Below are 27,689 nucleotides of genomic sequence, written 5' to 3' on the forward strand. Positions count from 1 at the left end.
AGTGATGGCGTCCCTAAAATCGTTCGAGCAAAGATTGTCCAGACATTCTGAAAAGCCAATAGAGGGTGCATTCCAATCAAAGCTCAAAATTGGTAACAACGAACGAGAGGGCCAATCATGAGGTGGATGGAAATCAAGAGGACGAGGTGGACGTAACTCAAAAGGAAGAGAAAAAGATAACTCATCGAATTGCAGCAACTGCAATAAGCCAAATCACTCCGAGAATGACTGTTGGTTCAAAGGCCAATCGAGATGCAAAATATGCAATCGATTTGGTCACCTCGCCAAAGGTTGCCGAAGTAGGAACTCTTATCAGGCAAATCAGGTTGGAGAAAATCAAACAGCTGAGGAGACACATGGAACATTCTATGTATGTCACACAACCACCAACAAGGAGCAAGGAAAATGGTTGCTAGACAGCGGATGTAGCAACCATATGACGCCGATCTCAGAAATTTTCTCTGAGATCGACAATAGCATCAATGCTCCTGTTCAGTTTGGAAACGGAGAGCAAACAAAGTCAAAAGGACTTGGGAGAATCGCCATCGAGACGAAGGAAGGTCCGAGCTGCATCAACAATGTCTTGTGTGTGCCGAGCTTGAGTCAAAATTTACTCAGCCTTGGACAATTGGTGGAAAATGGGTACAAGCTCTGCTTCGATAACAATGAATGTGTTATATTTGACAGGAGAGATAAGTCAAAGGTGTTCACAAAGATCAAAATGGTCAATCGAAGCTTCGCTCTCAACATCAATTATGCCGATCTAAAAGCTCATCGAGCTTCTACCTCGGACTACCTGACATCAACCTTATGGCATCGACGACTTGGTCATCTTAATTTTCAAAGCCTCAAAGAATTATCTGGCAAGAGTATGGTGCAAGGACTTCCTCAAATAGAAGGAAAGCAACATATATGCGAAGGATGCGCGTTTGGAAAGCAACATCGACTTCGTTTCCCAAAAGGAGTATCATGGAGAGCTAAAGAAAAGTTGGAACTTATCCACACCGACGTCTGCGGACCGATGGACACCCTTTCTCATGCTCAGAATAGGTATTTCATTCTTTTCATCGATGATCACACTCGCATGACTTGGGTCTATTTCATGAGACAGAAGTACGAAGTATTCATGATATTCAAGAAGTTTAAGAGTCTCGTCGAAAAACAGAGTGGATGCTTCATCAAAACCTTAAGAAGTGACAGAGGCAAAGAATACACTTCTAAAGAATTTCATAATTTTTGTGAAGATGAAGGAGTAGAAAGACAACTAACGGTAAGGTACACCCCTCAACAAAATGGTGTTACCGAGAGGAAAAACCAGACAATCGTTGAAATGGCTAAATCAATGATGCACGAGAAAGGTTTACCCAAAATCTTCTGGGCTGAAGCAGTCTACACAGCCGTTTACTTATCTAATCGATGCCCAACCACGGCCATACCAAACAAGACTCCGTTTGAAGCATGGAGTGGTAGAAGACCATCGGTGAACCATCTCAAGGTATTCGGAAGCATTTGCTATTCTCAAATTCCAAAAGAGAAACGAAGCAAACTTGACGAATCTAGCGAAAGATGTATTTTTGTCGGCTACAGTACCATGAGCAAAGGTTATAGACTATTTAACCTACAGCCGGGTCAAGTTATTATTAGCCGAGATGTTCAAGTTGATGAAAATGCTTTATGGAATTGGGAAGAAAACAAAGTTGAGAAGAAAGACATTTTGATCAGTACTGACAAAGAAGATGAAATTGAGCCAAGCACACCAGATTCAAGCTCATCTCAACCCAATGACGAAAGCTCAACTGATCCAACTTCATCAAACTCCTCATCCCCGAGCACAACTCCAAAAAGGTACAGATCATTAGATGATATATATGCTACATGCAATTATTGCTCCATTGAGCCTGAGAACTTTGATGAAGCAATCAAAGAAGAATCGTGGAAAAAAGCAATGGAGGAGGAAGTCTGTGTGATTGAAAAAAATCAGACATGGGAGCTTGTTGATAAACCGACAGATAAAGAAGTCATAGGTGTTAAATGGATCTACAAAGTCAAGCACAACTCAGACGGATCCATTCAAAAACATAAAGCAAGACTAGTTGCCAAAGGTTATTCTCAACAGCCTGGAATTGACTACGGGGAGACGTTTGCCCCAGTAGCTCTGCTTGACACAATCCGAGCTATAATTGCATTCGCCGCCAGCAAAGGGTGGAAACTTTATCAGCTTGATGTCAAGTCAGCGTTTCTCAATGGTGAATTGAAGGAAGAAGTGTATGTAGATCAACCTCAGGGTTTCATCCTAAAAGGAAAAGAAGGAAAAGTCTACAAACTTAAGAAAGCGCTATATGGACTTAAACAATCTTCTCGCGCTTGGTACAGTGAGATTGACAACTATTTCAACCAAACAAAATTCGAGAAGAGCAAGAGTGAACCAACTTTGTATGTCAAGCAGCAAGGTAATGATGTTCTTATAGTCACTCTTTATGTTGATGATCTAATTTTCACTGGAAGCAACAAGAAGATGATCGAAGAGTTCAAAAATGACATGACTCAAAAGTATGAAATGAGCGATATGGGTCTACTTCGACATTTCTTGGGCATGGAGATCTACCAAGAAGAAGAGATAATATTTATCTGCCAAAAGATATACTTGGGCATGGAGATCTACCAAGAAGAAGAGATAGTATTTATCTGCCAAAAGATATATGCAGAAAAGATTTTGAAGAAATTCAACATGCTGGGATGCAATCCTGTCTCTACACCACTCATTATGGGGGAGAAATTGAAAAAGGAAGATGGAGGAAAAGCAGCGGATGTCACTCATTACCGTAGCCTCATTGGTAATTTGTTATACCTCACAGCAACTAGACCTGATCTCATGTATGCTGCAAGTCTACTCTCAAGATTTATGCAGAGTCCGAGCCATTTTCATCTCGGTGCAGCAAAACGCGTCTTACGATATGTTCAAGGGACAACCGACCTCGGTCTAAGCTTTCAAAAGAATCATGCACTTAACCGTGTCGGTTATTGTGACAGTGATCTTGGTGGATCCTTAGACGACATGAAAAGCACCTCGGGGTACTGTTTCTCTTTTGGTTCAGCAATATTCTCATGGTTGTCCAAGAAACAACAAAGTGTTGCACAATTGTCTGCGGAAGCCGAGTACATCTCAGCATCAGTAGCCACTTCACAAGCAATTTGGCTTCTAAGAATCTTAGCTGATCTCGGTCATCATCAGATTGAAGGAACCGTGCTATACTGCGACAATAAATCTGCAATCGCTATGGCTAAGAACCCAGTTCACCACAGCCGAACTCGACATATAGCACTCAAGCATCATTTCATTCGACAGGCAATTGAAGATAAAGAAATTCAACTTGAGTTTTGTCGATCTGAGGAGCAATTGTCTGACATCTTCACAAAAGCACTTCCGAGAGAAAGATTTGAACAACTCCGAGCTAAACTTGGAATCCGACAACACATTAAGGGGGAGTGTTAAAGTTAATGTGTTGACCATCATTATGAGGAAGTTGGACCATCACTCTTCCATCGTGCATGCAATTGTTGTATGAATCAAAAGAGTCACCTTGATAAGCTAAATAGTTACTTAGCATTTAAGCTTACTTACCCTCTAAGTTTCTTTCAAGTCTATATAATGACTTTATAATCAAAAGTTTATGATATAGAAAACAAAATATCTCTTTCACCTCAAGAGTTCTACCAAAATTCTTCAATATTTAGATTTGTACAATTGAACTTTGGCGTTTCTATCTCATAGGTCTTATTGTTGAGAAATTGTCTTCCGATCGAGTGTAGATCCAATGGTACAGGCGTGAACAGGTCACTTAGTGGTACAATGTAGATCCGCGCACCGGGCAACAAGGTGGTTGGAATTTCGTTGTCGGATCCAGAATCCTATACCAGCCTAAGGCTTCAGGATTCGCTCGAAGGAAACTAGTGTTTGGCCCGACTGCGAGTTGTAAATTCGGTTGATTATCTTGGATTTAAACATATCAAAATGAATGATACCATGTAATCACTTTTGATGTAGGCTCTTATAATAGAAAAAAATATTTTACATTTTTAACTAAGTCTAATATGGAATTTATTTATAAATATTCGGTTGATTTATCACACCCTAATAACGAGCTATAATCGTTACCAATTAAATTTGTTTAAATAGGTTAAATATGACTTGCATAGATAAATGTAAAATTTTAAAGGAAAATTTAGATATAATAATGAGAATAATAAGCTATAAGAGTGTAAATATACACAATTGAAAATTTCGAGTCACGTGCATCCAAAACCCGTTCTCATATACAAAGGGGACAAAAGAGGAGGCGACGAAATCGCTTACCTGCCGCACCTCTCCCATGCCTACCGCCGCCGACTCGCCCTCCTCCTCCTCCTCCTCCTCCAATGCCTCATCCATCTTCATCGACGGATCCGATCCTGACGAGAATCACATCGTCGGCGCCTCAGGGCGAGCGTGGCTCACTCATGGCTCGCTCACTCATGGCTCGCTTCTGGATCCTCGACCTTGCATCCCTCCTCTCCTCGCCGAGCCTCGCCTCGCCTCCCTCGCTGACTCTGACCGCCCCTCTCGCTCCCTTATTGAATCACCAGCCGATGCCGGCGCCATTTCGTCAGGCCCTCGCCTCTCCATCCTCCGGATCCGGTGACGACCCTCTCTGCAACTGGCCTACGACACATTCCAATCCTCTAACCCCCGACCTCTGCCTATTGCCCTTTCTCTCGTCCCGCGTCATCTCCTCCTCCTCCGCCACCGGCGCAGCCAACTCTCCCTCCCTCTCCGGGTTTAGGGCCGTACTCCTCGCCCTCTTTGCCGCCGAGGTCAGAACCCGCGCAGGGAGGCCCGTTCTCCTGCCACAGGCCATCTCGTCTTCCCGTTGCTGGATTCAACTGGATAACAGTACAAGGAAATCAGCCAAAACTGTATCTGGTAATACTTCAAAACCTAACACTCCAAATCAGTTAAACTGTAGGTCTCTAAATGATCTCTACTTGTCCATGCAGTTTCAGCATTGGCTGTGTAATTTCTTTTGTTGCTGTTTTCGTAGCTTTCAAATGATTCTGTCAATGTGCAACTCACAAATTCAACTAAATCAATCATATTTAAATGAAGAGGTAATGAAGTAAACCTCTATAAATCGGGGATAAACCTCTACATCTCCTATCGGTATAAATCTAACTCAGTGGGCGGATTATTCTTCCTCCTCCCAGCGACACGGAAGGCGGTTGCAGTGGTGTCGGCTCCTCCCTCCCCTCCACTTGTTTCTTTAAAGCGAGTGCCGGGTCTCGACGCAGTCCCACTCCAATTCCCGTGGCCTGCTCTTGCCTTCTCGCCGGCCGCTCCTCCTTTCTCCGTTCAATCCTCCACGGAAAATACGGTGCCCCGACGCCGGAGGCTGCATTAGCACCGCCGCGGCCCTACATTTTCCTAGCTACTCGCGCTCTTCGTAAGTGGCTATTCTGTAAAGGGCCCCCCTTCCTCCCTCGGTTTTGGGTTGGTTCGGTAACCTTTCCGGCGATGAAGAAGGTCGCCACCAACGAGCAAGATACCTATAATCTCTCGCAAAGGTTCTTTCTTATTCCCCTCTCAATCCCCCTGGGTCGCTGGCTAGTGCTTTCTTTTCTTTTCTTTCTTTCTTTATCGGCTTGCTGCGTCTTTAATCGGAAGCAGATTCTTTTGTCCTTTTCCTGAATTTCGAAATCGGGTTTGGGGTTTAGTTTAGGGGTTAGGTTTGTTCGTTGAAATTTTTGCTGAGTTGTTGTTATCGGAAACTATCTTTGCTTTTTCTGGAGCTACAATATTCTGGTAGTAACGCAATGCATTTTTCTCGCAATCTGCAAGAATCTCAATGTGTTTGTTTACAATTTTAGGGTATTCAAAACCTGGGTCATTTCTTGAGAATTTGTATGTGAATTTTGTGGCGGTTATTTAGAGGAAAATCATTAATGTGCAATTTTCAAACTCTCGCAGGTACGACCTATCAATGCTTCTTACTCTAATGCAAGAGGTTTATGAGGTTGCTGATGCTGCTGTTAAGATAGACTGGAATGCGCTTGTCGAGAAAACTGCAACTGGAATTACGAATGCCCGAGAGTACCAAATGCTGTGGAGGTATTTGGCCTACCGTCACCCATTGCTTGATAAGATAGAAGAAGGAGCTGAACCTTTGGTTGGTTACTTTGTGTCCATATTCTGTTCTTGTGTTTACAATTTTATAAACATGGTTGAATTACAATTCAATCAAATTGATAGTACTTGCTTCATGTTGCAGGATGATGACAGTGATCTCGAGATAGAATTAGAAATTGTACCTCCTGTCATAGAAGAAGCCTCATGTCAGGCGAACGAGTTAGCCGAGGTACTTGTTTCATCATATTATGTGCCTGTACTGTCGTTTGTATATGAATATTTTCATTGAACATCATGAAACATTCAAATAAACTATCTTCTCTGGTATGAAACTCGCAAACACACATACAAACACTGATATAGTAGGCGTGCTTAATGGTTTGACACGAACAGCTAGCTACAGACTCAGAGAAATGCTATACTTCTGACAACCTTCGGAACAAAAGATTTAGTTCTGTTGCCCACCAAGTCCCTTCAATTTTCTTTTAAATAGTTTATACTCTTAGGACAAGAATGTTCTTCAAGAATTTATTGTGTTTTTAGTTCCATGTTCATACGATTTGAATGGATTGGACACACTAGAAACATCTGCAAGTTTAAAAAGGTGCTATTCTTGGTTTCTCTCAATTTCCAATTGACATTCATGTGATTTTCCAAGATTTGTATTAGGGAAGGTTGAATTGTTTTGGCATAATATAAATCTACTGTCAACATATTGTTTTATATTGTCTACTAATGGTAAGATGAACTTTGATCATGCGTATTTGTTATTGTACAAATTTTTGTCATGGTCGAAAATGCTCACTTATTGCAATTGGAAAAAAAATGGTTACCATACATTGCAGAGCACGTCTGAAGACAAATTTCTAAACTAATCTAGCTTAAATGCCCAAGCAAGGCCAAACCCACATGTTCAATACCTCATAAACCTAACTAAACTAGATTATTGCAATTGGACAAATCCATGAAAGTTTTTTTCCCCATTAATTGTAATTTTCATATTTGGCTGATTAAATTAATGAATTCCCCACATGTTTAGATTTTGTTAGGCTTAAGGGAGAAGACAGATCTAAATGCTCCTTTGGCTGAAAAAGGAGTTGACAAGGAGATGCTAGACGCCGCTCCAGATAAACAACCCCCTCAAACTAGCCATGCTGTTGCTTCTAGCAGTCTCCAGAAGAAGCTGAGCCAGCCAACAGGAGCACCTATCGTCAGCGGCGTTGAATCAGGATTGGATGAGGCAGCAGAGGGTGTGGTTGGGGATGTGCAGGACCTGGTCAGCAAGAAGCGGCGGCTTGGTGATGGGGAAGATGAGACTCCGGTTGATTAAAAGCCACCGAAGCGATATGGGGCAAATGAAGTGGTGGGGGACTTCTTGATCCCTGAACGATCTCTACTTGTCTGCAGTTTCATCATGGTTATGTTCCCATTTAACATTTCTTTTGTTGCTGTTTTCTAGCCTTCAAATGATACTGTCAATGTGTAACTCAGAAATTCAACTATTCAATCTTTTGAATGAGATAATGAAGTAAACCTCTATTAATTGGGGATGAAACCTCAACAACTCCTATGGGTATAAATCTTACTCTAGATTCGAAAGAGATATTACCTATAAGTGCTTTCAAAAACATTTAGTGTTTCCTTTTACACTTGAGATAAAATGTGCTTGATTACAAGTGTTTTTGTTCAAGCATTGGATTTTCAGTGTATTTAGCATTGGATGTTTAGCAATATTACTACGTGCTTTAAGATTATTTTAATCTATTCCTAAAATATAGACGCTATTAGATCTTTTATCTCAATCTACGAGATGCATAAATACAATGAGAGTCTTAACAAAAGAATACTTTTATTTATTTCTTCATCCTACATGATTTTCTAGTTTAATCTGTATAGTTTGAAGGTGTTGTTTTGTTCCTCCTAGCTAATTTCAAGTAGCAAACTTGGTTTTGAGTATGCAATAGATTGATAGTGTAGTTATTAGTTATCAGAGTTTAAATCATACCATCAAGAGGTATCATTGGAAGCTCTAGTTCTTTTTCATCATACTTGCATATATAGAGTTATATTAACACTAGGGAGAAATGATATGGTGAATTCATTTCCCTATATCAATTTTTATAAGTGATGACATAATTGGTTGGAGTCGAAAAAGATTACGGAACAAAAGAACAATGGCAGCCAGCTCTTTAACAACATCTTTCACCATGTATCTTTCAGTCCAAGATGAATATATGATGGACAAGATCAAAGCCCCCATATATTATGTCATTTTGGGTTAAGAGTTATTCAGGAAAAATTTTTTCATGTCCAAAATTTAGAGTAAAATTTTTTTATATAAAATTATTTTAAAATCTACTGTATTTATATGTTTTTTAACTATTGAGTTTTCATTATGTTTATTCGATATTTAAGAAAGGGGATGTGATTTCTTCTTATGACATGACTCAGAATTGTCAGATAGAACTAAGACAATTATTAATGATTTGAAGACGGATAACAAAAAACTGCATATGGAGATTAGTGAATTGAAAAATGTAATAGTTGCGAAGGTGCAATTGATTGTAATGATCTCCTGGAGGATGCAAACAATTCTGTTACTATAAAGTTGAGTGATGAAATATATTCACTGAATAGAAAGTTTAGAGTTGTTATCGATGTATTTGTATTTACTTGAATTTTGATGATGTTGAGGTTGTTGATGTAATATGCTATAAGCAAATCACTTTTGAAGTAATGAAAGTTTTTTTTTGGAGTTTTTAATGTTCCTTCTCAGTGTCTTATGGTTTAATGTTTGATATAACTATCCAATCAGCTTGATAAATGTATGATGTTTGAGGTTTCAATATATAGTTCATGATTTAATGTTTCTTCTCAGTGTTAAATCTGACAATGTGCATGAGTTCATGGTGGAGATAGATGAACAGTAGGAGAGGAATTTTTTGTTTCTAATTCTGAGATTTCTGTTTGGAGTTTGTAAGCTACTGTTTTTAGATTCTTATAGATATCAGTTCTAAATCTTAGCTAATGTTTTGGAGTTTGTGGCAACTTACCACGTTCGAAGTTCCTTCCATTACATGTTTCTTAGATTCTTATAGATATAGGATTTATGAAAAAACAATTTATTTGGTTTCTTGAGTTTCATCATTATGATTTTTCGAAGTTCCTTTCCTCACCATGAAGTCCTTTTGATGGTAGTTGAAAAAAATAGAATTTAAACAAGATACAAACCATGGTCTTCAATATGCAAGAACAATCCTCATCAATAGAGAGATTCATCTTTCACTTTAGTAGCAACATAAGCATACAATATAAGAAACTGAATTCATTCTCCAATTTCTCTTAAATTACAATACTTGTATAGTGGAAGAAACGATAACCAAAGTTGTTTTAGTTTTTAAGACTACAAAAGAGGGTTAACCAATATCTTCCTACAAAACACAACTCAAGACTCCATGAAACTCGTGTTGAAACCGCATTATCTAAATGAGAAGCTTTTTTATTGCATCCTGCAGTTACATCAGTTTGAGAATAAATTAGTATGAGTAAATATCAAGAAATTTCAATGACAATTGAACTAAAAATTTCAATAATTACAGTTACATCAGTTTGAGAATATCATTACTTGCATCCTGTAGTTACATTAGATGAGAAGCTTCATATTGTTAGTCACAGAACAAACACTCGCAAGCTCCCTCCCTCAACTTGCATTATCAACGCTTGCAAGAACAAACTAATCACAAAATTTTACAAGAAAGAAGAACAAAAGCAACAACAAGAAGAAGAAGCACTTGTAGATCTTTTTTTTGAAATAGAAGACAAAAAATGGAAACTAATTAAAACCTAAACAACAATGGTGTTGTTCTGGGTAGGCCGGTAGGAGAGGGTTGAGTTGCTTGAAACACCAAAATAATGTCTTCTCGATCTTTCAACTCAGGTTAGCACCAATAGCAAATAAAATAAAACCAATAAGAAACTAAAGAAAAGAGGCACCAAAATTTACTTGGTTACAACCTAGGTGGTTGTTAATCCAAGCTAAATAAAAGCTCTTAAAAAGTCTCCTTCACTGAAGGCGGAGAAGCCTCTTACATTCGTTAACAGCTCAGACCATTGCTAGGAAATCAATACAAAAGTTGTTATTTCTTTTCTAAGTCTAGGGAGTATTTTTATAGCTCCTGAAAAATCTTATCCGCAGGCTGAAGGCGCCTTCCATAGGGTTGGAAGGCGCCTCCAGTGAGGCAAAGGATAAAATCCTTTCCGCCAATGGCTAAATTGCATGGTCGAAGGCGCCTTCCATGGCTGGTTGAAGGCGCCTTCTGCTTGAAGGTCGCGGAGGCGCCTTCAACTCTTGTTGAAGGTGCCTCTAGTAGCTCCATAGCTCTACTCTAGCTCTTCCGCTGCTCTGATCGCCTGAGTGATTTCGGCCAATGGAATAGGACTCACCCAAACCCAATTTTCGGCATTCTCCTCGAGGAGCCTTCCTCCCCGGCTTCTCGTCCCTCGGACTACCATGCGCGTCTATATTGTTCGTCAGTGTACTCTTCCGCGGCACCTCGTCCCTCAGACGTACCGAGCCCGTCAACTCTCACCAGTGCCATCCTTCTTGCTAGCTACGTCTTTCGCTCGACTTCCTGTGCTTCTAAGCTCCTGCACACTTAGACACAGAGATTAAAACATAATAGGACCTAACCTAACTTGGTCGATCACACCAAAATTAACCTTGGGGTACCAACAATCTCCTCTTTTTTTGATGTGAACAACTCAAGTTAAGTTAGGATAAACAAATATAAAGTTAAAACAATAAAATTACTAATATATGCAATAAAGTGCAAAAAAATTTAAATTAAATTTAAAATTTTAACTACTACCTCCCCTAAACTTAATCTTCCCTTCTCCCCCTTTGATCATATAAAAAATTGGGGTAACACAAAAAAACTAAGGGTAACTTTCCAAAAACAAAAAGTAAGTTATGAAAAATTTTTGAAACTTATTTTGATATCACTTAGAAAAATTGCAACAATTTTTTGAAATTTTAAGTTTTTTAAAAAAATTCTAAGCTATGAAATTGAAAATAAATTGAAAGTATTATTTTAACTAACAATTTCATGCTTATTAATTTTTCAATTAAATATTCAATTCAGTAATTGACTTCCAGGCTGTGGCGAGACATTAGACTTTCTTCGTTATTAGATCATCAACCACTTCTAGATAAAGCCTCTTAAAGAATTCAAAAATTTAATGTACTTTCTGAAAGCCTTAAGTCTAATTAAACTTTTAATTTAGACAAGTCTTTGGAACCCAATATAGGTTCCTTCCAAATGGGTTAATCAGAAATTTCTTTGGTAAACATTTCTGAGAAAATTTTCTAACTTGTCTTTTGTGGCAATAAAAAAATTAATTTAGACCATTAAATTTTCTACTACTTGTATTACATGAGCATACATGATTTTTCAAGTTCTTTATTTCTTTTTTACAAAATATCATTTTCTAATTTTATTTTGTCAAATTCTTCTAATGGACAAGATTTGACTAAAATTATTTTTAATTCTATATTTTCTTTTTCAAGCTTGCAACAGTTTTTAGTTAATAATTTAACACATTTAAACAACTTATCAGGTGGAAGAGATCGTACCTGACTTACCTTGTCAACCTCGTTGTCTGTAGCTCCCCCTGAACTGCTGCTTTCTTCTGTTGGTGCTCCTCCTTCATCGATGCTCTCGATGCTCATTTCGGAAGAGCTTTCTTCGTGTTCGTCTTTTTGATGACTTGCCATTAACGCAAGTCCGGAAAAGGCTTCGACCTCCGATTCGGACGACGTTTTGTCCCACATCGCCTTTAGGGTCTTGTATTTGTTCTTTTGGACGGGCTTCTTGTTCTTGCCTTTGTCCTTCTCATTGATCTTTAACTTAGGGCAGTTGTCTTTAACGTGCCCTTCTTCATTGCAGTGGTAGCATCTGATTGTTCTTCTCTCTCTACCCTGTGGATGGTTAGATTTTCTAGATTTATGTAATTTTTTAAAATGTCTTACCATCATTACTGTTTCATCGTCGTCGAGAGAGGATTTTAAATCTTGTTCGTCCATTTTTGCCTTAAGGCAATGTTGTGCTTCGGCTCCTTGTTCAAATCTACACATCTCGTTTCATGGATTTCAAATGTTGAAAGTAACTCTTCTAAGGTAGCAGACTCTATATCCTTAGAGATATAATAGTCATATACTAATGATGGTCATTCTTTATTTCTAGGGAATACGTTAAGTGCGTACCTTAGCGAATCTTGGTTGCTTACCTTTTCTTCGAGATTTGAAAGTCCGGTGATGAGCTCCTTAATCCACGAGTGAAGGTGTGCCACAGTTTCATCTTCTTCTAATCGATGGTTGGTGATTTGGTTGAGAAGTAGGTCCCGTCTCGCAAGTTTCACCTCCGAGGTTCCTTCGTGTAATTCTAGGAATTTTTCCTAGAGCTCCTTGGTAGGCTCGTAAGCTCCGATCTGATTAACTTCTTGTGGCGGTAGAACGCTTAGCAGATGGAACTCTATTTTACCGTTTGCCATGAAATCAGCTTGCTCCTTTTTGGTCCAGTGGTATTTATCTTTACCTTTGGGTGCTACAAAATCAAACTCCATTATTAAAAATAAATTGAAATCAATCTTGAAAAATACCTCCATCTTCTTTTTCTGGTTGGTGAAGTCCCCCTCAAACTTTGGTGGGTGGATGCTTGATCCGGCCATCTCGTGTGCTTCGTTCGACGGTTAGTCTTCCTGAAACTGTTAGGCTATGATACTACTTGTTGGTCCGGGTAGGCCAGCTGGAGAGGGTTGAGTTGTCTGAAACACTAAAATAATACCTTTTCTATCTTTCAACTTAGGTTAGCAGCAATAGCAAATAAAATAGAACCAATAAGAAACTAAAGAAAAGAGGCACCAAAATTTACTTGGTTATAACCTAGGTGATTGTTAATCTAAGCCAAATGAAAGGTCTTAAAAAGTCTCCTTCACCGAAGGTGGAGAAGCCTCTTACACTCGTTAACAGCTCAGACTATTGCTAGGAAATCAATACACAAGTTGTTATTTCTTTCCTAGGTCCAGGGGTCTTTTTATAGCCCATGGAAAATCTTATCCGTAGGCTAAAGGCGCCTTCCATAGGGCCAGCGAGGCAAATGATAAAACTTTATCCTTTCCGCCAATGGCAGATTGCCTGGTCAAAGGCGCCTTCCATGGCTGGTTGAAGGTGCCTTCAGCCATTGAAGGCGCCTTCTACCTGAAGGTCGCGGAGGTGCCTTCAACTCCTATTGAAGGCACCTCTAGCAGCTCCATAGCTCCACTCTAGCTCTTCTGCTACTCTAATCGCCTGGGTAATTTCGACCAACGGAATATGGCTCATCCGAACCTAATTTCCGACTTTCTTCTCGAGAAGTCTTCCTCCCCAGTTTCTCGTCCCTAAGACCACTGCACGCGTCCTTCTCGTCTGTGGGTGTACTCTTTCGCAGCACCTCGTCCCTCAGACGTACCGAGCCCGTCGGCTCTTACCCGTGCCATCCTTCTCGCTAGCTGCGTCTTCCGCTCGACTTCCTGTGCTCCTAAACTCCTACACACTTAGACACAGGGATCAAAATATAATAGGACCTAACCTAACTTGGTTGATCATACCAAAAATAACCTTGGGGTTCCAACAAATGGTACCTGAACAACAATTAAACTTGGAAATATGTCAATTTGTTTAATGTTTGATAACTCATCTTGCTTTCTGTCAACTGTAGAACCCTGTAACAAATAACAAATGTAAAATCAATTATCACTAAAATATAACACCAAAGTAGCAAATTGCACCAAATATACAAACCAAACCTTTTTCTGCGACATAGCCTTTGCCCTTTTCTCAATTTGCTCAATTTTGGATTGTTTTCTTTTCGTCGGTGGACATCCATGAGACCTTTCTTTCAGTGGACTATGAAACTTTTTGCTCTCATTTCTTAATTCCTCATATATTATGTTGTTGTCCTGATCATCATCCAATGAATCACCAATATTGATATCCATAAACCTTTTTTTTTCTTCTTTTAATATCCCTATTAAAACAAAGCACCTCTCATCATTTTTTGACCCAAGTTGTCCCACTTCTTGTAACAATGGTTGAAGATTATTATATCTTCGTATTCCCTCTGCATGTTGAAAAGAATCATCATAAATATTGGTGATTCCTTGATATCCACGTTTAATGCTTTTGCGCCATCGTTCCAAAATATAATTTTTTGGAATTATAGTGACATTTTTTTCACTAGAACAAACATCAAATGTCTACACACAATTCCACGAAACTCAAAGAGACGACACAAACACTTCATCTGACATTGTAACTCACTATATTGTACTCAAAAGGAAATTTCTTTTGGAGTTGTTCCTGTTGGTGCGGTTAGCACTAACGATTTAACACAGGTTTTGATGAATGACAAATCAGGTTAAGTTAGTTTGTTGTTGTCTAACACTTTGATCGAGTGTGTAGGAGAAGTCTAGACAGGTCGACAGGCTGACCGGATGTCTGACACGAAGCCCAGCTAGGTCAACGGGCTGACCGGATAGCTGGCACGAAGTCCAAGCGGGTCGACGGGCTGACCGGACGCTTAGGCACGAAGTCCAGCTAGGTCGACGGGATAACGGATTCATCGTCCGAGTCGACGGGCTGACCGGACGTCGGGCAGGTAAGTGAGGTAAGTCACTGGAGGGGAGTGACTGCGAGGACGCGTTCCCGGGAAGGGAACATTAGGCGTCGATCCGGCTTAGATCCATTTCGGATATCTAAGTCGAGATCGTGACTAGATTCCGGTCTCGGAAAGACGGAATCTAAGTCATACTCTATTTTGCTAATTCATACTCAATCTGCTTATCTATAAAACTGTGCTAATAATCTGTGTTGCAGGGTATATTTGCCTCGGACTAACCTTTTCTTGCAGGAGAAGGACTTTCTGGAGAAGAGGGGTCCGAGCGCCCGGTTTATCCAAGCCGAGTCGTCGCCACGTGGAGTTCGCTGATTAAACTTGCCACGTCGCACCAGGGCGCCCGGAGCAGCATATAAAAGAAGCCCCAGGGGTGAAGCTTCAATATCAACTCAGAACTCTTAGACTGCTTGCTCTGCTGCTCTGCGCTCCAACGACGCTAACGAAGCTCCGACAACGTGCTCTTTTCCTTGTAGCTTTCCTTCTGTCGGTATAGCTTTGTTTTACTGTTTATTAGCATTTCTTGTACTGCCTTTGTAATTATCATTTCGAACTGCTAGTAAATTGCCCAACGAAAGTACTCACGGAGTACGGGCCTTCAAGTAGGAGTCGTCACAGGCTCCGAACGAAGTAAAATTACTGTGTCTGTTCTTTTAAATTCCGCTGCGCTTAACTCTTTTTCAACATTATTTTTTGAATCGATATTCACCCCCCTCCCTCTATCGACGTTTCACGATCCAACAATTCCCTCTTTTCCATATACAGTTTCCATCACCTTAAAAAAAGTGTTGACCTTTATTGCTTTACAAATAAAGTATTACAAAACATCAAACCTTGCAGTTCATTTTGAAACAACTTAAATATCTTGTTAGTGTAAACACTTTGAAAATATTTTTCAATTTGATTGTTACTGATGACCGGAATTATTGAATTGAAAGATGCAAAATCAGAATTATCTTCCTTTTCAAAGCATTGTCATATTGTTCATCAAATTGCTTCAAAATTATTTTCGAATGAACATAATCATCAAAAATTACATTCATACTCTCATTTTTTTGACTTGTCGACATCTCTACTCAAAATTTATCTTTTACATACATAGATATCTACTTATAACGAATTTCATATAAAAAATTCAGCCAGTCATTTTTCTCCAAGTTAAAATTCTTCAATTATTTTTTTTAGTTGCTATCACATTCTGTAGATGTCAAAGAATTGTAAATAATATTCTTAAAATTTCTTTTTATCAACTTATAGTTGACATGACTACTAAACTTGGCTAGAAGTTTTTTCATAATATGCCAAAGATATAAACGATGACGAGAGTCCGGAAATACCTCAAGAATTACAATTTCCATGGCTTTACATTGATTTGCAAAAATAGCTTGTGGAGCTCATCCCCTTATGCATGTCAACCATGATTTAAATAACCAAATGAAAGTTTCTGAATTTTCTTTAGATATCAAATCACAGTCAAGTAATATGGATTCACCATAATGATTTACTCCAACAAATGGAGTAAATGATATATCATAACTATTGGTAAGATATGTAGTATCAAATGTAACAACATCAGAAAAAGAATTACATGCAACCCTACATCTTGGTTAATCACATAAAAGAAATTTGAATTTCTACTTTATATATGACAAAAGTAATTATTCAAGGCTTGTGCATCACCATTCCTGAACCTTAATCTCTGTGCTTCAACCACATAATTTCTACACTTTCTCTTATCGAATGGTAAATTTTCATAGCCACCAGCTTCAACAACAAATGATTGAAAACTCTTATTCAATGTTATTTCCGCTTGATCATTCAACTCTAATTTCCTCTTAGTATGAGAATCTAACACTTTATTACATCTAAAATGTCTTGACTTACATGGACTTAATGCATGATTATGTTCTAAGTAAATACTAGTAATAACACATAATTCATCATTTTGAACTGTAATATTAATCTTTACTTTGCAATCTATTTTACTGTAAGGTCTAGGATAACAAGAATTTTTCACTCTAGGAATGGTCTTATCATTTTTAGAGCATCCGAATGAAAAATACTTCATCTGACCATCATCTCCTTTTTTGGAACTCAACTTTGAAATACCAAAACCAAGACCTTGGGCATATGATTTGTAAAAATTACAAACTTCTGTTGGATCAATCGCACGTGAGAGGGGGGGGGGGGTGAATCACGTGATTTTTAAAATTTTTCTTTTCAGTTTTAAAAACAGAGTAGAGTTCGCAGCGAAAAATTAAAATGAAAACTACATCAGAAGACACGAGCGGTTTACTTTGTTCGGAGCCTTCGACGACGCCTACTCTAAGACCCAAATCCCGCAGACCTATCGACAGGTAATCTACTAAAGGCCTCTTCCGGTAACTCTGGAAAAGGAAATCAAGTACAAAGAAAGTCAGAATAAGTGCAATACACCGCACTTGTCCTTTTGTAGTAATCAAGTACACAAATGAAAAGTTATCGACACTTTTAGAAATAGAAGTAGGGCCACTCATGTGTCGGTGTCGGATTGTCAGCCGTGATCAGAAGTTCTCGAAACAATTGTCAGACATAGCAGCTTCACAGTAGAGTCGTAGCAGAAGCCTGGAGTAGTCAGAAGTTCAATTGGATGCATAGTAGCTCGTATAGTTGTTGTGTTTTGAAGGCTTCTCGAGACTGCCTTATATAAGACATGGAAGGCGCCTCCAATGAGGCAAGTTCGATCCCAAACTGTTTGGCACTTATCCGTTGTGAAGTCAAAAATTCATCCAGCGAATGGCGCCTTCCATAGCCATGGAGGGCTCTTTCGATGAACAATACAAAGGCACCTTCCATCTCCGTTGAAGGCACCTTCGAACACTGTTCATCTGAAGACAATTTTTTCCTTTTTGCTTTGCAAAAAATGTTAGTTCAAAATACCCTTCAAAATAATTATTAGGACAATAATAATGAATAAAATGTAGTAATTAGTTCCTGTCCCCCAGGATCAAGAACTGGTCAAGCTCTTAGTTTAGGGATTCCAAATGGACCTAAACTGGACCAACGCCTACTGCCCCTTCAATTGGGGCACGTCTTCACTTGGTCACTCTCCTTCAGTGACTTACCTTAACTTACCATCTTGTCAGACATCCGGTCAACCCGTCGATCTGTCTAAACTTTATGCCAGTTATCTGGTCGGCCCGTTGACTTAGCTGGACTTCTTGCCAGATATCTGGTCAGCCCGTCGACTTATCTGGACTTCATACCAGCATCCAGTTGGCCTCGTTGGCTTAGCTGGACTTTATATCAGCTATCCGGTTAGCCCGTTAACCTAGCTAGATTTCTTGCACACTTAATCAAGTGGTTAGATCATAACAAAACCTAACTTAACTTACTTGTCATTCATCAAAACTCGAGTTAGACTATTAGTGTAAACCACACCAATAATCTCCCCTTTTTTTGATGCAATGACAACTTGGGTTAAGTTAGGGAAAAAATGCAAGCATAAATAGACAAATGATATGGTTTAAGTTATTTAGATTTCGATTGGTTTCAACTTAACCCCTTAATCCTCCCCCTTTAGCATTCATAAAAAAAACATGAATAGATATTCAAGAAAAAATATGTCAGGGAAAGTAAACAGAATTTTTTTTTTACAATAATTCTTAGGATTACTTGAGGGATGAAAAAAAAATGTTATAAGCATAAAAGCTTTTCAAAATGTAAATTTTTTTTTTTTACAACATATGTTAAAATATGTTCAAAAATAATTTTGAAACCACTTAGTATTTCAAAATGATAATGAAAATAATTTATTAAAAATCTGAATTTTTTTTTTTGAAAAGTGTCTTTTCAAAAACCTTTTTAAAGTATTTTCAAGACATCTTGTAAAGCAGATTTCAAAAATTTTAAAAAAATTTAAAGACATCTTTCAAAACAAATTTAAAAATATTGTATATTAACATTGTTACAAGGCTAATAAAGTTGAAAATACTTTAAAATCTACTAACTTTAGAAACTTTAAAGTTTTCCAATTTTTTTTTTGAAAATGTTAAGTTCTCCAAAAAAAAGACTTAAAAGATTTAAAGTTAAAGTTCTCCAAAGCAAAAGTTAAAATACTAAGTGCTACAACATTTAAAATTGTTTTAAAATAGTTTGAAAAAATTGAAACAGTTTTCAAAATAATTTTTCAAAACATGTGATAATCTTTTTCAAAAATGGATTTAAAAAAAATAAAAAATATTTTCAAAATTTATTGACTTATTAATCCTCCCCCTGAACTTGATATCATTTCAAAATAATCTAGTAAATTATAAATTGTCCTTAACTGTCTAACCGTTAGTTACTAACTAACTATCAGAAGACAACAATTTTCACTTGGTTAATCAGGTTAGGTCTTTGTATCCAGTTAGTGTTTGACTAACCTAGATTACTTAACCTGATTGCTATAGATTTGGTATTTAACACTCAGACTTATGTCGATGCACTGATATAAGCATCTTAAGTCCAGACAATATGCCTATATATCTCACCCCTTTCTAAGTTTGATAATACACAAACAAGATAACCCTAATATATTGGTGAAATGCTCAAGTCCTAGATCCATCTATACTAAGGCTAAAATTGATTTTGAAAATTCTAAAAATAAGGGAATTTTGAGAAAAATGTAAGTAAAGAATTTTACCCTAGAATTTGAAAATTTTGAAAATAATTTTTAAAAATGATGGTCCTAGTCTATGAAACACATTCATAATTTTAACAATTATACTGAAAAAACTAACTGAAAATAGTAAGTCAAATTATATACAATGTATAATAATGTATGTAACACGATCAGGTCTGATTAATGTAGCAGGTGGTGGTAGGGGTCGCTCAGGAGCGCAGAGCCTGAAGAATCTGCTCAAATCTGGTGGTTATGTTGTCTCGGAGAGAAGTAAATCCAGTGGTCATCTCCCCCCGGAGTGTGCTGAATCCATCTGAGACTGATTGCCGAATCTACGCGGAGGACTCCTCAAGTCGAGCGAGTCGATCCTCGATGGATAGAGAAATTGAGAGCTAGGTCAAGGTCGAGGGCTGGTCTAAAGTTAGAGGATACTCAAATATCTCCTCAGTCATAAACTCTGGCCACTCCTCTCCCTTGGCTGGGATAGGTGGAAAGTCATCCTCGGCCTCGACTAATATGGCTAGCTGCGGCCCACCTCCCTGCATTTTGACATTAAATAATTTATGTAAAAACAAATCTCTTTTTGTTACCTTAGTATCGTTGGTTCCCTCGTGCAGTTCGATGAGTTTATCCCACAGCTCCTTCGTATTTTCGTGTAGGCCGACACGGTTCAGTTCTTCCTTCGTTAGCCCGCACTGGAGTGTGTTGAGAGTCTTGAAGTCGATCTGAGCCTTTTTCTTTATTTCCGGATTCCAATGTTCTAGGTCCATTAGAATTCCAGCATTGTCGACGGGAGCTTTGTAGCATCTGGTGATGCTAAACCACGGGTCGAAGTCGGTTTTCAGGTATACCTTCATCCGCTTCTTCCAGTATGAGAAGTTATCACCGTTGAATAAGGGAGGACGAACGGTGTTGTACCCTTCAAGTTGTGCCATTTGAGTGTTGAAAAAATAAACTAAAGAAGGTACCAAGACCTGGTCTTGGATTAGCAGAGTTTAAGATATAAATAAAAAATATAGAGAAATTTGAGAGGTGTTGCACTAATCTCAAATTAAAATTGAACGAAAAAAATTATCTGAATAGGTAAAGTTTTACCAATTCAAATAGAATGTAAAAAAACAAAAAGTGATTCCCTCGGCTTGATTGGTGGTTGCACCAATTCAGAGCAAAACCTGCTCTGATACTATTTGTTGGATCGATCGCATGTGAGAAGGGGGGGCAGGTGAATCACGTGGTTTAAAAGTTTTCTTTTCGGTTTTAAAAATAGAGTAGAGTACGCAACAGAAAATTAAAATGAAAACGACACCAGAAGACACGAGCGGTTTACTTGGTTCGGAGCCTTCAGCGACTCCTACTCCAAGACCTAGGTCCCATGGACCTATCAAGGGGTAATCTACTAAAGGCCTCTTGTAGTACCTCTGGAAGAAGAAATCGAGTATAAAGAAAGTCAGAACAAGTGCAATACATTACACTTGCCCTTTTGTAGTAATCAAGTACACAAATGAAAAGTTATCGACACTTTTAGAAATAGAAGTAGGGCCACTCGTGTGTCGGTGTCGGACTGCCGACTGCGATCGGAAGTTCTCAGAGCAGTCGTTGGGCGCAGCAGCTTCACAGCAGAGTCGTAGCAAAAGCCTAGAGTAGTCGGAAGTTCAATCGGATACGCAGTAGCTTGTATAGGTGCTATGTTCTGAAGGCTTCTCGAGATGCCTTATATAAGGCATGGAAGGCGCCTTCCATAGCCATGGAAGGCGCCTCTAATGAGGGAAGTTTGATCCCGAACTGTTCAACACTTATCTGCTGCGAAGTCAAAAATTCATCCTGCGGAAGGCGCCTTCCATGGCTATGAAAGGCGCCTTTGATAAACAGTACGAATGCGCCTTCCATCTTCGTTGAAGGCACCTTCGGACACTGTTTATCCAAAGACAATTTTCTCCTTTTTACCCTGCAAAACAATGTTAGTCCAAAATATTTTGCAAAATAATTATTAGGACAATAATAATGAATAAAATGTAGTAATTAGTTCATGTTCCTCCAGGACCAGGAACTAGTCAAGATCTCAGTTTAGGGATCCCAAATGGACATAAATTAGACCAACACATATTGTCCCTTCAATCGGGATGCGCCCTCACTTGGTCACTCTTCTTTAGTGACTTACCTTAACTTACCATTTTGCCAGACATCCGGTTAACCCATTGACCTGTCTGGACTTCATGCTAGCTATCCGGTCGGCCCGTTGACCTAGCTGGACTTCTTAATAGATATCCGATCAACCCGACGACCTATCTGGACTTTGTACCGACTATCCGGTCAGCCCGTCGACCTAGCTGGATTTCTTGCATACTTAATCAAGTAGTTAGATCACAACAAAACATAACTTAACTTACTTGTCATTCATCAAAACCCGAGTTAAACCGTTAGTGCAAACCACACCAACAACTTCTTCTTCAGATGAAAAATACATCCCAACTTGTGGAGTATCAAGTGCATTTGAGCTTGATGAATCACCCAATACTGATACATCACCCTCGATTAATAGTTCTTACTCCATAACAATTTACAACCTAAATTCAAACAAAATTGAAGATGGAAATAAATAATAGCACAAAGAAATGTTTAAAAATATTATTAGAAAAAAACTAAAGATAGAAATAAATACAGTATGTTTCTTTTGCTATTATGAATACACATGACCAACAGTAGTAACAGATCATACAACAACATCATACTCTATCTATAAAACTACCATGCACATCCATTGCTACAACCAAGTTAATATTGACACGAGGTCTAAAATAGTTTGATGCACAACATAGAAGGTGGTTGTCTACAACAACACTAAAGAGCATTAAAAAAATGAGAAATCCAAACAATTTAATCAGAAAGTTAAACTTGACAAGATTTACTGTACATAAGGCTGACATAGAACCACTTGACTTAAAATAAGAAAATAAATGAGAAATGATATCAAAGAGAATCAAACACACAAATTTTGTAAATTATAATAGCAAAAGAAACATTCTTCGTGACCCCAAGAAGAATGGAAAAGACAAGAGGAAGGAGGAGATACCATCAAAGGAAAGGGAGAAGGTGCCGATCCTGCTCTGTGGGCAGTGAACATCACTGCCAAGTCATACGGAGACAGCAGCAAATGGGCCCCCAGGAGCTGGATCAGTTGGTAAGTTGATGGTATGTTTGCAGCATGGAGCGACGGTTCGAGTGTCGCCAGTTGCAATGTGGGATAATATCCCCGTCTGCTGGCTTAAAGCCTCGAACAATCATCAACTTGTTAACCCAGCATTCACCCTGATTTACCTTTCTCCTACAATACCATGGGGCAGGCGTAGGGGGTCGCTGGGCGGCGGAACCTGCCTTTTGCAGCATGGAGACAGCAGCAAACGGAGCTTGTCGTCTGGCAAGAACTCGGCGAGGCAGACGATGCAGTCAAGGGGGTCGAGGTCGGAGTCGAAGGGCTGCTTGCTGGCAAGGATCACAAATCACGACGTAGAGGAAGAGGGGGAGAACGTCAATATGGTTCCTTAGTGGGGAATCAGCGACTCAACAACCAACGGGGAGGTTACGGGACGAGGCGTGAGGTCGCAAGTGTCGTGGAGGCAAGGCACGAGATCGTGAGCATGGCGCGGATGAGAGGTTGAGATCGTGTCCCTATTTCAAATACAATGAGATTAGATCTGATCTCTGCATTCTATTATATCCTTTTATGTTAATCTACAAGATGCACAAATACGATGAGATTTATTTATTTATTTAACATGTAATTGTACATTGATTCCTTAATCCCTTTTTCAAAGTATATATATAAATTAAATTGGATCGGAGATTTCCTTATTCAGATGGGTCCGTCCCATCCTTTCCGTCCCGGACCATCACGGATTGACCCATCGAGAGCACTAGTGGAGGAGAGGGTCGTTGATTCAGTTCTGAATGAAGAATTTAATTTATTTTTGGAATTAAAAAGTTGCTTGTTTGATCCGATGGCCTTCCCGATTAATAGTCCGTTCCACGCAGGCAGGCCTGAATTCTTCTTGCTTTAATCCCGAAAACGAGGCAGAGGAAGGCGATTGGGCCGAGTTCCCATATCAGCAGGCGGACTATTCTTCCTCCTCCCCACGACCCGGAAGGCGGTTGCAGTGGCGTCGGCTCCTCCGCTCCACTTGTTTCTTTAAAGCGAGCGCCGGGTCTCGACGCAGTCCCACTCCAATTCCCGTGGCCTTCTCGCCCGCCGCTCCTCCTTTCTCCGTTCAATCCTCCACGGAATATACGGTGCCCCGACGCCGGAGGCTGCATTAGCACCGCCGCGGCCCTCTTTTTTCACGACTACTCGCGCTCTTCGTAAGTGGTTACTCTGTAAAGGGCCCCCCTTCCTCCTTCGGTTTTGGGTTGGTTCGGTAACGTTTCCGGACATGAAGAAGGTCGCCACCAACGAGCATGATACCTATCTTCTCTCGCAAAGGTTCTTTCTTATTCCCCTCTCAATCCCTCCGGGTCGCTGGCTGGTGCTTTCTTTTCTCTCTTTCTCGACTTGCTGCGTCTTTAATCGGAAGCAGATTCTTTTGTCCTTTTGCTGAATTTCGAAATCGGGTTTGGGGTTTAGTTTAGGGGTTAGGGTTTGTTCGTTGAGATTTTTGCTGAGTTGTTGCTATCGGAAACTATCTTTTTTTTTTTTTTTTTTTTTTTTTTTTTTTTTCTGGAGCTACAATATTCTGGTAGTAACGTAATGCATTTTTCTCGCAATCTGCAAGAATCTCAATGTGTTGTTCACAATTTTAGGGTATCCAAAACCTGGGTCATTTCTTGAGAATTTGTATGTGAATTTTGTGGCGATTATTTAGAGGAAAATCATGAACGTGCAATTTTCAAACTCTCGCAGGTACAACCTATCAACGCCTCTTACTCTACTCCAAGAGGTTTATGAGGTTGCTGATACTGATGTTAAGATAGACTGGCATGCTCTTGTCAAGAAAACTGCAACTGGAATTACGAATGCCCGAGAGTACCAAATGCTGTGGAGGCATTTGGCCTACCGTCACCCATTGCTTGATAAGATAGAAGAAGGAGCTGAACCTTTGGTTGGTTACTTTGTGTCCATATTCTGTTCTTGTGTTTACAATTTTATAAAAATGGTTGAATTACAGTTCAATCAGATTGATAGTACTTGCTTCATGTTGCAGGATGATGACAGTGATCTCGAGATAGAATTAGAAATTGTACCTCCTGTCATAGATGAAGCCTTACGTCAGGCGACAGAGTGCGTCCAGGTACTTGTTTCATCATATTATGTGTCTGTAACTGTCATTTGTATAGGAATAATTTCATTGAACATCATGAAACATTCAAATAAACTATCTCCTCTGGTATGAAACTCGCGCGCGCGCGGGCACACACACACTGATATAGTAGGTGTTGAAAATGGTAATATAAATCTGTTGTCAACAGATTGTTTTATATTGTCTACTAATGGTAAGATGAACTTTGATTATGCTTATTTGTTATTGTACAAATTTTAGTCATGGTCGAAAATGCTCACTTATTGCAATTGGAAAAAAGAAAATTGTTACCATACATTGCAGAGCACGTCTGAAGACAAATTTCTAAACTAATCTAGTTTAAATGCCCAAGCAAGGCCAAACCCACATGTTCAATACCTCATAAACCTAACTAAACTAGATCATTGCAATTGGACAAATCCATGGAAGTTTTTTTTTTCCCGTTAATTGTAATTTTCATATGTGGCTGATTAAATTAATGTATTCCCCACATGTTTAGCTTTTGTTCTCATCATGCGGACTAGGCTCAACAAAGAAGACAGGTCTAAAAGCTCCTTTGGTTGAAAAAGGAGTTGACAAGGAGATTTTAGACGCCTCTCCAGGTAAACAACCCCCTCAAACTAGCCATGGTGTTGCTGTTAGCACTCTCCTGAAGAAGCAGACAGAAAATGAATTGTTAGGTTCAAGCTATCCTCCTAAGAAGAAGAGGAAGCTATGGACTAAAGAGGAGGATAAGGAATTAATAGCTGCAGTACGTAAATTTGGAGAAGGTAATTGGGCAAACATTCTCAGAGAAAATTTGAAGCTTGACCGTACACCATCCCAGTTATCTCAGGTACTGAACTTGTTTTTTTTCTTCACTTCAATGGGCCATAATATTTCTTTTTTGCTCTTTTTTCTTTTTGTGGTCTTAATGGCCGATAAGATTTTGCAACAATAGAAGATTGGTATATTTTGTTTAATGGCATGTTCCCATGCTAATCTGCTTCAAGACATGCAAATTGAGATATGGTAATCTGGTTAGCAGCAAAATGAATATATGTTGAAGAGCATGAAAGGACTGTTCCACCTTCTACATAGATTAATGCATATCCATCAGATTTAATCATAGCAATCAATTTATGCAAGTTCAATGCCTCATACTTCACTAAAATTTTCTCAGAAATAAAAAAGTTTCTTTTCTGATATTTATGAACACTGATGATAATTTTGTATATTTTTGGTAACTGCAGAGATGGTCCATCATCAGGAAGCGTGATGCTAACATCCTTGCTGTTTCGGGCAGTAAGTCGGTTAGCTCAGCCCAATCTGAAGAGAGGATAGCAGCACAAAAGGCAATTATATTAGCTCTTGATACTCCCAAAGGTGGTAGACTATCAGGTTTGCAGTCTAAGTTCTTTCTTTATTCCCTTTGTACACTCGTAAATGCATAACAGCGGCAATCTTAGTAGTGGTAACTATACTTCTCAACTTTATTACAGGTGGCGCGCAATCAATTGGCAGGACAAGTTCTTCACCACTCGTAGGTTCAGTGCCTGAAGCATTGGCAGTCTCAAGCCAACCATTTAATCAACATAAACCACCTGTTCCAGCAGCATCTCAAGCATTAGATTCAAGATTTCCCTATAAATGCGGGACAACCTCAACAAAATCTACTACACATTTTGCTACAAATTCTTCGATACAAGCTGCTGCATTTGCTGCTGGGGGGCGCATTGCTACACCTTCCACTGCTGCCTCTTTATTCAGAGCTGCACAATCTAAAACTGCTGTTCATATTGGGCCTTGCAGCAGTAGTGTACCTTCTTCAAGTAACTTAATCAAATCATTTGCTGTTACTAGCACTGCAGCAATGGCGTCAAAGAGCATGCCGACAGTTGGTACGACTGCACCATCTTTGGCAAATCCAGTGTCATCTTCCTATAATACAAAACCTGGAGGGCAGCAAGTGCAAGGTTGCTCTGTCGAAGTGGTAAAGAATTTGCAAAATGCAGGATCAGACACAATTCCACAAGATCTATTGGGTAAAGAAGTAGAATGTGCAGATGATAGCGAATTATATAAACTGCTGGAATTTGATATGGATTTAGCGATAGAGAATGATGTTGGCAATGCTAATGATGCATCAGAATCTGTTGCGCCGAAGTCGCATGCTGCAAAAGAATCACTCACTGAACATGCAGACAGCAAAGTGGTTTCCTCTGTCTCAGAAACAGAGAACTTGAAAAGTGGATAATGGAGATTATGCTTCAGCAGGGAAGGCAATTTCATCAATCAATAAGGATAATAAAATCTCAATCAACTAGTTTCAAACAGTTAGACATATTGGATGAACCAAAGGCTAGACCGGTAAAAAAAGCACAGGAATCTTTTATGGAATTAATAAATTTTTTAGGGGCTATATTTCATGTCCATGCTGACTTTTTCAAAGACCATTTGATTTTTGACAGATGATTATGATGTGCATATATGAAAGTATTTATTTTTTTAATTCAGTTTCCAGCTCAAGTAATTATTTTTCATCAAACTTGTTTCTGTCATTCATGTTCAATAAGTTGCATGTGGAAATCACAATTTGGTGGGTTTATTCACTCTTATCAACAATGTCCAAACTTCTCATCCTGTTGACATCCACACCCACCGAAGAGTTCTCAGACTGCCTCAGCATACAAGTGAACTCTTGTGATCCGCAATGGTCCACTGCTCTTTCTTCTCTGATTGCTGCTGGTTGCGGGCCGACTAGAGAATTTTCTATCTTAATTTTGAAACGTTCAGTAGTGTTCTAGTAGTTACCAAATCGTACTTACTATTGTAGGATTACATGATTTTAAAAACTCGTATTTGGTTCGGAGTTTTCGACGAGTTTTACTCTAACACTCATGATCCCTCAT

At 39.0% G+C, this 27,689-nt stretch overlaps 2 protein-coding genes across 4 annotated transcripts; both read left to right on the forward strand.

Moving 5' to 3' along the window:
* The first annotated feature begins 4,942 nt into the window (after positions 1-4,942).
* Positions 4,943-7,716, forward strand: LOC122055557. The gene is made up of 6 exons (XM_042617041.1): positions 4,943-4,960; positions 5,035-5,145; positions 5,242-5,598; positions 6,002-6,200; positions 6,303-6,389; positions 7,200-7,716. The coding sequence occupies exons 2-6, from the start codon at positions 5,138-5,140 to the stop codon at positions 7,488-7,490; spliced, it is 942 nt and encodes a 313-aa protein (XP_042472975.1). The 5' UTR covers positions 4,943-4,960; positions 5,035-5,137; the 3' UTR covers positions 7,491-7,716.
* Positions 7,717-23,398: 15,682 nt separating this feature from the next.
* On the forward strand, positions 23,399-27,289 carry LOC122055558. Of its 3 annotated transcripts, none has more exons than XM_042617043.1 (7): positions 23,399-23,984; positions 24,402-24,600; positions 24,703-24,789; positions 25,298-25,400; positions 25,464-25,633; positions 26,031-26,178; positions 26,280-27,289. In XM_042617043.1, exons 1-7 carry the CDS (start codon positions 23,935-23,937, stop codon positions 27,032-27,034), a joined length of 1,512 nt encoding a protein of 503 aa, XP_042472977.1. In that variant the 5' UTR covers positions 23,399-23,934; the 3' UTR covers positions 27,035-27,289. The 3 variants fall into 3 exon arrangements, with proteins under 3 accessions (XP_042472977.1, XP_042472978.1, XP_042472976.1); XM_042617044.1 differs by having other exon boundaries at positions 25,479-25,633; XM_042617042.1 differs by having other exon boundaries at positions 25,298-25,633.
* The last annotated feature ends 400 nt before the right edge of the window (positions 27,290-27,689 follow it).

The sequence above is a fragment of the Zingiber officinale genome, chromosome 3B (assembly GCF_018446385.1).
Source record: "Zingiber officinale cultivar Zhangliang chromosome 3B, Zo_v1.1, whole genome shotgun sequence".
NCBI lineage: Eukaryota > Viridiplantae > Streptophyta > Magnoliopsida > Zingiberales > Zingiberaceae > Zingiber > Zingiber officinale.

What these genes read in the sequence shown, in the direction of transcription:
- LOC122055557 (XM_042617041.1), top strand. An exon ending in ACCTATAATCTCTCGCAAAG is followed by an intron (nt 5,599 to 6,001) that starts GTTCTTTCTTAT and finishes AAACTCTCGCAG; the next exon opens with GTACGACCTATCAATGCTTC. An exon ending in AGGCGAACGAGTTAGCCGAG is followed by an intron (nt 6,390 to 7,199) that starts GTACTTGTTTCA and finishes CCACATGTTTAG; the next exon opens with ATTTTGTTAGGCTTAAGGGA.
- LOC122055558 (XM_042617042.1), top strand. Translation starts at nt 23,935, where the DNA reads ATGAAGAAGGTCGCCACCAACGAGCATGATACCTATCTTCTCTCGCAA. An exon ending in AGGCGACAGAGTGCGTCCAG is followed by an intron (nt 24,790 to 25,297) that starts GTACTTGTTTCA and finishes CCACATGTTTAG; the next exon opens with CTTTTGTTCTCATCATGCGG. An exon ending in CAAAGGTGGTAGACTATCAG is followed by an intron (nt 26,179 to 26,279) that starts GTTTGCAGTCTA and finishes ACTTTATTACAG; the next exon opens with GTGGCGCGCAATCAATTGGC.